Here is a 9,108-nt window from a genome sequence, read left to right as displayed (position 1 = left end):
ATCCGGTTCGATAATCAGATAATTTAATATAGATATAAAGAAATCCGGTTCGATAATCGATATAAAGAAAATTAAAATATGGTAGCTAGCGTTGCAGTATCTTTGGAGGTTCACAACAGGTAGCCAAGCGTGCGTTGAACTTCTTTATTTTTTTTTGTTTTCGCTGCTTCCAGCCCCCCCCCCCCCCCACCTCTCCCTTCATCCCCCAAAAGCTCCCCTTTGTAACCACCACCATTGTGTTTTTTTGTAGGGGAAATATAACGGTATTTGTTAATATTAAAAGATAAAACTGTCGTCGGCTGCATTTAAACGCTTTATTTAAGAGAAAAAGTTTTAAAAGCTAGACCCAATCCCCCTCACGGTTATCCAAGATGGCGTCTTATATTGGCATCTGTAAGAACCTCATAAAATCGCGTATAAAGGTAAAAAAAACGCTTATTCTTTATGTATCATAGACTATATGTCTATAACCTACTAAATATGAGCTTTTGTCTTGATTTTACATTTATTTCTTATAAATCTGTGCAATTATCGGGTATTTTGACATTGGCTAAATAAAAAGAGGTGGCTTTAATAAGGGGGCTTTTTTGGATGTTCTGCAGAACAAACATCTGTAAAAACTATTTGTCGCAAATAGCGCAAAATGGCACAGGAATTTTCACAAATTTGCAGAGGAGGCACTACGAAAAAAACACTGATTAACTTACCACGGAGATATTAACTTACCACGGAGATATTAACTTACCACGGGCGTTTTTAGAGATTAACTTACCACGGGCGTTTTAGAGATTAACTTACCACGGGCGTTTTTAGAGATTAACTTACCACGGGCGCTTTTAGAGATTAACTTACCACAGGCGCTTTTAGATATTAACTTACCACGGGCGCTTTTAGAGATTAACTTACCACGGGCGTTTTTAGCTATTTACTTGACACGGGCGTTTTTAGATATTAACTTACCACGGGCGCTTTTAGATATTAACTTACCACGGGCGCTTTTAGAGATTAACTTTAACACGGGCGTTCTTAGAGATTAACTTACCACGGGCGTTCTAGGCGATTAACTTACCACGGGCGTTCTAGGCGATTAACTTACCACGGGCGTTCTAGGTGATTAACTTACCACGGGCGTTCTAGGTGATTAACTTACCACGGGCGCTTTTAGAGATTAACTTTAACACGGGCGTTCTTAGAGATTAACTTACCACGGGCGTTCTAGGCGATTAACTTACCACGGGCGTTCTAGGCGATTAACTTACCACGGGCGTTCTAGGCGATTAACTTACCACGGGCGTTCTAGGTGATTAACTTACCACGGGCGTTCTAGGCGATTAACTTACCACGGGCGTTCTAGGCGATTAACTTACCACGGGCGTTCTAGGTGATTAACTTACCACGGGCGTTCTAGGTGATTAACTTACCACGGGCGTTCTAGGTGATTAACTTACTACGGGCGTTCTTAGAGATTAACCAATAAGCAATATACAGCAAAATATTTTTTTATTACTACAGTAATTGAAACTTCATGGATATAATTGCATGTAATTTAATGTAAAATTTAGTAAAATACACAATTCAATAATTTCTTTCATTGCTGATTTTTCATCCAATATAAAATAAAATAGAAGGTTCATTAATAACGATAACATTAATAACGATGACGATTAAATCTGATTGATATATTCAATGTTTGCTGATAAAAAATGATAGTTTAAATAATTCAAGAATTTTTACGAGTCTTGCTATGTAATAATCTAAGATTAACAGCCTCATACACATCTTTGTAAGCATGGTATTCGTCCCTATCATTGAGAACAACATAAAACACCAGGGCCGTCACCAGCACAGTACACAAGACCCGGCCTAAATAAAGGGCAACCCCTAGATAAGTGTGCAGACTTAGGGAAAGGAAAGTCCCTTCTGGAAGAAACACAGGCAGAAAGATAAACATTAAGAGCAGGGCGATGAGTGCAGAGGAGCGATGGTGGTATGGTGGGGAATCCAGCTTGCTGTTCATTAGAGAGGAGATTTCACTGAGGGTTTCTATGACTTTGTCGTTGCCAGTCTTGCATGCTGTCAAACAATAAATTGAGATGATAACAAGTTAACAGATTGCACAGAGTGATTAGCAAATCCGTTTTAGAACAATGGACAGCCAATGGAAAATTAACATCTTTTCTTCCGTAGCCTGCTTGCAGGCGGTACTCGGTGTTATTATCGCGGAAAAACCCCTTCCGTTCGATGATCGGGCTTCATCTTGTATTCTAAGCCAGCAGACTATTTCTTCCGTGCAAAGTTTCTGCTCCAACCAAATAAACGAAGACATATTGGTTTTACCACATAGTCTTACATATGCAGGCCCCGTTGCTAGGATTTTGAGCGGGAGGGGGGGGGGGGGGGTTCGTTTGCCTAGACAGCGAATCGGCTTGCAGGCGTTTACCCGATGTTTTTTTTCGCTTCGTTTCCGCTGTTTTCGCTATGCGCCTAGTCGTGGCCGCCATCTTGTTTTGTTCTGGCCGCGAGAAACGGTAGAGCTTCGTTTCCATCACCCAGGTTGCCCTTGGTCGTGAGAGAACTGGGAACTAGTCTACGCTCAGTTACGAACTTTTCACACGAACAGCGAGCAGGGGTCAAAACGTTTTTTACCCCTGGTGACAACCACTCGTGACAACCACTGGTGACAAAACCACTGGTGACAACCACTGGTGACAACCACTGGTGACAAAACCACTGGTGACAACCACTGGTGACAAAACCACTGGTGACAAAACCACTGGTGACAAAACCACTGGTGACAAAACCACTCGTGACAACCACTCGTGACAACCACTCGTGACAACCACTCGTGACAACCACTCGTGACAACCACTGGTGACAAAACCACTGGTGACAAAACCACTGGTGACAAAACCACTGATGACAACCACTGGTGACAAAACCACTGGTGACAAAACCACTGGTGACAACCACTTTTGACAACCACTCGTGACAACCACTCGTGACAACCACTCGTGACAAAACCACTCGTGACAACCACTCGTGACAACCACTCGTGACAACCACTGGTGACAACCACTGGTGACAACCACTGGTGACAAAACCACTGGTGACAAAACCACTGGTGACAACCACTTTTGACAACCACTCGTGACAACCACTTTTGACAACCACTTGTGACAACCACTGGTGACAAAACCACTGGTGACAAAACCACTGGTGACAAAACCACTGGTGACAACCACTTTTGACAACCACTCGTGACAACCACTTTTGACAACCACTCGTGACAACCACTGGTGACAAAACCACTGGTGACAAAACCACTGGTGACAAAACCACTGGTGACAAAACCACTGGTGACAAAACCACTGGTGACAACCACTTTTGACAACCACTGGTGACAAAACCACTGGTGACAACCACTGGTGACAACCACTCGTGACAACCACTGGTGACAACCACTGGTGACAACCACTGGTGACAACCACTGGTGACAACCACTGGTGACAACCACTGGTGACAACCACTGGTGACAACCACTGGTGACAAAACCACTGGTGACAACCACTGGTACAACCACTGGTGACAACCACTGGTGACAACCACTGGTGACAACCACTGCTGACAATCCAAAATCCTTATCCCATTTGGGAATAGCGCGTAGTCAGACAAAAGCTTTGGGGGCGGTTTGTCTGGTTTTGATTGTTTTGTTTGGTTGATTAACCCGCTAATTATCGATTCTGGGAGGTCGCGCAACAACAAATTTGGCTATAAGAGGCCATTAAAAAAGAAAAAAAAAATATGTGCAATTTAACCTAACGCTTGCTCATAAATTCGAAGTGTAATAAAGACATTGTTCAGGTGTTGGTAAGATCTTTCCTCATTCATTGAGATAGCAACATTTTCCAGGCTAGCGCAGCCAAAAACAAGATGGCCACCACGACTCAGCGCATAGCGGAAAAAAAGACACCGGGTAGACGCCTACAAGCAGGCTATCTACTAGGTAGCTCGTCCTAGCTTGCAGTGGTGCTTTTAACTAAAATTTTCCTTCATGAGAGCGGACCTCCCAGTCGAGTGGGGGGTTCTTCCGATACCCAGAACCCGACTGGCTATGGCCCAGACATGATACCTTCTAGCACAAAAATTATGGTTGCCTTTTGTCATCCAGAGAAATGGAAAAATAAAAATAAAAATAAATTTGTGTCTTAAAACTTCTATTTTGATAAGTGACTGAAAAACAATCCATGACTATTTTCTCATTGCTTTTTTGATTATATGCAGACAACAATTTTCAAACTTGATTGCTGCATTCATATACCCCAGACAATTTCTTGACTATGCACACTAACCTTTTTCACTTGATTTAACAACACTTGTCTTTATTGAGAATGTCGCTAAAACACCTTCATGGTCTGAGTAGGAAAAATCTTCTCCTGGGATTTTGCCCATTGTAACACAGCAATCCAACAGCTCCATCACACTCCTGTCAGCTCTATAGAACACATAGTCTATTCTAGAAATGAAAAAAAGGCGTAGTAAGATTTCCTTTCACTAAAAATCCAAAGTTCTCGCAGGCTAAGCTACCGAGGAGGATAGTGAGTGTGTCTTTTTTTGACCCAGGGTTTTGCCAAGCATTTTTCACAGATTTTAAAACAAGCATTTATGGTATGCCAGATTAGTACCATTCACATGGGATGCACTAGGGAAACTTTGTTAAAGTAGTACTTGATAGAAACTCTACCTCTTTCCATCTGCGGTCCCCTTTCTCAGTTCCTGTGGCAGAGTAAAGCCTGTGTACGAGTTATGACTGACATCACATGTGTTGCCATGGTAACTCTCTTTGTTCTGTTCCAACCAAGTGTCCGTAAGCCCAGGTAGATAACAGAGGATGCGGTAACACATGTCGGTTGGCTCAGAGTTCATGTCACCACATACAATGACACAGTCTGATGGTTGTGTGGCGTGTTCTATGAACTGGGCGAGTTGATAAGCTTGGGTAACTCTGTGAGCGAGGTATTCGTCATTCTTGCGGTTATATTCTGCATGTAACTTTAAACAAGGTAGAGAATGGTGTCTGGGTGGTAGGCAACCAAAAGAAAACCGTACAAATGTACTGATTTATTATCTACAGCAATCTGATTATGGCCATCTGCATAGAGTTTTTACCTTGATGCACATAACACAGCATTGGTTCAGTGGTTATGCAGCATATTTTGGTAGGGGGAGGGTAGGGGGAGGGTAGGGGGAGGGTAGGGGGAGGGTAGGGGGAGGGTAGGGGAAGGGTAGGGGGAGGGTAGGGGGAGGGTAGGGGGAGGGTAGGGGAAGGGTAGGGGGAGAGTAGGGGGAGGGTAGGGGGAGGGTAGGGGGAGGGTAGGGGGGCTAGGAGTGAAAATGTATCATGATGATAAAAGCAGGGGGGTACAAAGAATGTACATACTAAATATATGGATAAGTCTGCCATCTGCCCTGCCCACGGTTTACAGTAGATTTAAAGTGTGTTTTACTATTTTGTCATATTTTTGTTTTACTTTTTGCTGTTGCCCTTTTCATTACAATTCTGTTTGCCATTTTCATTTTGTAGTCTAAAATTTATCATTGTCAGTTTCATTATCGTCCATCATTGGTTTTATGCAAAACTGTATCAAACGTGCAAATATCTGCATGAATGATCTGTAACTGTCTCATGAGAAGGTCCAGTTAAGACTACTGTTGGCAAATCTTTTTTTGCTCCTCTATTGGGACACTCATTAATTTGTCATAATCACAATTTAACCCTTATGGGTTGTAAAGAGATGCAGAGGCCATAAAAGGTGGCCAATAACACAGTAGTATGTCCACTTACATGGGTTGTGAAGAAATGTATAGGCTGTAAAGGGTGGTCGATAACACAGTAGCCTGATGACTTTCCACCAAACCAATCACCATGCGCTATCTTGTACATGTAGCCATTCAGAGTATATCGATAGGTGAAGGACTCGATGATAGGGTAGCGAGAAAATACGCACACCCCGCTCCCAATAACTCCACTATTAATAAAAAAATAGTGTACAGATAAATATGTATCCATGCATGCACCTTGCGTTTTTCAATTCCGAGTTGTAACTGGCTTTGGGTGGCAGAAGCCATTTTTGCATTTAAAAGATTATTAAAAGCAAACAAGGGATGCATCACACAAATACCCAAAAAATCAACAACAACTTTTAGCTCAGGGGCAATAAGAAGTTTATTTAACAACTTGCAGTAGGGAGGTGATATACTAATGATGTTGTGTTGGTTTTGTTTGGTTTACAACTGTAAGCAGTGCAGGTCAGACCAACCAGCCATACAGTAACTTGTAGACTTAAAACTGGGTGCATGTGTGACTGAAAACGAGTACAAAAGGGGTCATAATTGTTGGCAAGGGGTTGTAGTATTCCTTGTCTCTGTTGAACACTCTTTTAATAAGAGAATCTGCTTGACAAATCAGTGCATGTATATGATGAATTCCACATGAGAAACCAAAAAAATGGAAATTTTTAAAACTCACATTTCTGAATAGATTTTTTCCCATTTGTACTCTCTTATGTCTAGTGTTTACGAATCCAACAACTTTTTTCCTGATGCACATTCCGGGGGGGGGGGGGGGGGGGGGGGCACCAAACAACTAGACTACCAAAGGTTTATTGACTCCACTATGTGTGATTATTTCTCTATAACACTCAACATAATCATAAACCATGATTCTTTTCATGATTTACATCCATACAAATGTAACTTTTTTTTAAAGTATAACAAGAAAATAGTTACACATAGAAAATTATTTTAATTTGGGAGTCTGAGTTTAGTTTCAGATGGTACATGTGATTACTCACAAAAAAAGGGTTTTTTTTGTACAACAAATACAATTTAGATCCTGTTTTAGTGGTACTTCATACTCTTTGTAGTAGCAACATGATCAAAGATATGGCAAAAGAAAGGGGAAAGTAATCAAATAAGAGAAAAAATGATTTTTATGATTTTTAAAAATGATTTAAGTGTTTAAATTATACTTGTGTTTTTTTAGTTAAGGCTTTATCAACCTTAGGTGCCCATGTTAAAAATATATTTAAGTAAAGCTATATTTTTTTTATTTTTAAATTGTAGTTTTTTAATGACCTGTAAAAGTACATTGAGTGTGGTAGTGCCTTGGAGACATTGCTGCGAAGGACATCATAATCTGCCTTACTCCACACCTGAGAACAAAAGTGGAATAGAGACCTAAAAAAAGTGGAATAGATCCCTAAAAAAAGTGGAATTGATCCCTAAAATTAACTAAATAACATCTTTGATGGAGTAGTTCTAGGTTCTTGTGAATTTTATTCCTAACGTGACCACGTGATGAAGGTGAATTTTCTTTCAAGATCAAATATTTCATTTAAAAAACATTGAATAACATTCTAAAGACTTTGCAGTGGTTTCCATGGTAGCACACATGAAACTGCATTTAAGTCCTGTCAATGAATTAAATACCCGACACTTGTCAGTGGGTAGAGACAGACTGCTCCATGCAGTTTACTGTCATGAGGGAGAGTAAGTACTGTCACTGAAAATGGTACCACCCGACAGGGTCCCCAGCCTTTCTTTATCCCCGCCCCCCTCTACACAGGGCTCTGGCTTATTGCTTTCATCAGAGAAGATGAGGAAATCACAGTGACCAAGGCTTACCTCTTGTAGTGAGACAATGTCATACTTTCCAGAAGCTAATTCCTTAGCAATGTGTCCAAATCTTTCTTTTACTTGCTTTGAAATAAAAGGTATTCCCCTGAAGAAAAATAACAATTTTGTAATTTATAAGAAGGGGAATAAGTGCGGGGCGGGGCAGGAAAGCACTAACCCCCAGCTTAGAAAGCGCCCCCTTACTATTTTGTGCGGATTATGTTTTCTTGCAATTTCAGTATTTCAAACTAAAGGATTCAAGCAGATGAATTATACAAAAAAATTGGCGGACCTTGCCCCTTAATCCCCCACCCCCCCCCCCCCCTGCTCCACTGGGTCTGAGCATGCTAGTCAAAAGAGCCTCCAAAGCTTCACTTTCACATCTACAGATAAAAGCCCCAAAGTTTAAAATACAATGAGTAAAAAACCTTGCATTCATGCACCACCCCCTAACAACCTATTTAAGGCTTGGGTATACGAGTAATTTCTCAGACTTTGGAAAAAACAACAATGCGTTCCTGCAGCAAATTATACAGAATTTTCCTAGTGACCTTAGCTCAAGGTAACGATCAGCTTAAATCGTGATCCTTGTTTAGGACATAGATCTAATCAAAGGGCTCTGTGAGCCAACTCGTGAATGCAAATTTGTTTTTCTAGTTATTTTCTTGTGTGCATAAAACATATACAGGATCCAAGATCCATCTCCCGGTTTTCGCGGGAGATTCGCGGTTTTTTAGCATTCACCTACCGTTAAAAAAATCGAAACTTCCTATACTTTTACTGTAATCTCCCGGGAAAATTCGTAATTTCTTATACAATTCTTGTATTTGAAGCACACAATCTCCCGGTTTCTGAGATTTCAACGTTGGCAACTATGCGGACTACTAGGACTTCCTACTAAAGGATCAGGATTATTATATACCAATAAACGAGATTTGCTTAGATAATATTAAGGACATAAACAATACGGGAGTGAGTACTTATACAAAATTGATCATATGTAAAGTTTAGCCACCTGCACAAAACCAAATAAATGGCTCAGAAACCCCTTTAACAACAAGAAAGACAAAATCACAGTTGGATATCCTGTAGATAATATCATTCTCTCATACATGGGCTATTTCACTTGGAAACTTACCAACAATTTAAAGATAAAACGCGAAGTTTTTGCTTTGTCCCTATCTCGGATGTTTTGTCCGCCATTTTTATTTCCTGTACCCAGAATGCCACGCAAAAGTCGGCTTTTACTCGGAAAATTGTCGGAGAGTAGAAAAGCAAATCTTCGAGTTTTTTTAAGCATAATTTTTTACGAGTTAATCAAATACCCTCTCTATACAATGTTTCATATCGATCATGAAGCCTCTTTCAAAGCATCCAATGCTTTTATTAGTTTCTAGTATACTTGAGATATCCTCGACTTTTTCTCGGAATGAT

General features: G+C 40.7%; 1 protein-coding gene across 2 annotated transcripts; it reads right to left on the bottom strand.

Annotated features, from left to right (window-relative positions):
* Positions 1 to 1,483: 1,483 nt before the first annotated feature.
* Positions 1,484 to 8,954, bottom strand: LOC5512911 (putative neutral sphingomyelinase). 2 transcript variants are annotated; one of them, XM_048723134.1, is made up of 7 exons: positions 8,813 to 8,954; positions 7,684 to 7,780; positions 7,135 to 7,211; positions 5,843 to 6,026; positions 4,742 to 5,049; positions 4,350 to 4,513; positions 1,484 to 2,073 (listed from the first exon to the last, which is right to left on the bottom strand). In XM_048723134.1, the coding sequence occupies exons 1-7, from the start codon at positions 8,875 to 8,877 to the stop codon at positions 1,721 to 1,723; spliced, it is 1,248 nt and encodes a 415-aa protein (XP_048579091.1). In that variant the 5' UTR covers positions 8,878 to 8,954; the 3' UTR covers positions 1,484 to 1,720. The 2 variants fall into 2 exon arrangements, with proteins under 2 accessions (XP_048579091.1, XP_048579092.1); XM_048723135.1 differs by lacking the exon at positions 7,135 to 7,211 and having other exon boundaries at positions 8,813 to 8,953.
* Between the last annotated feature and the right edge of the window lie 154 nt (positions 8,955 to 9,108).

Source organism: Nematostella vectensis, chromosome 15 (genome assembly GCF_932526225.1).
Source record: "Nematostella vectensis chromosome 15, jaNemVect1.1, whole genome shotgun sequence".
NCBI lineage: Eukaryota > Metazoa > Cnidaria > Anthozoa > Actiniaria > Edwardsiidae > Nematostella > Nematostella vectensis.
This window is presented reverse-complemented; position numbering and strand designations above follow the sequence as displayed.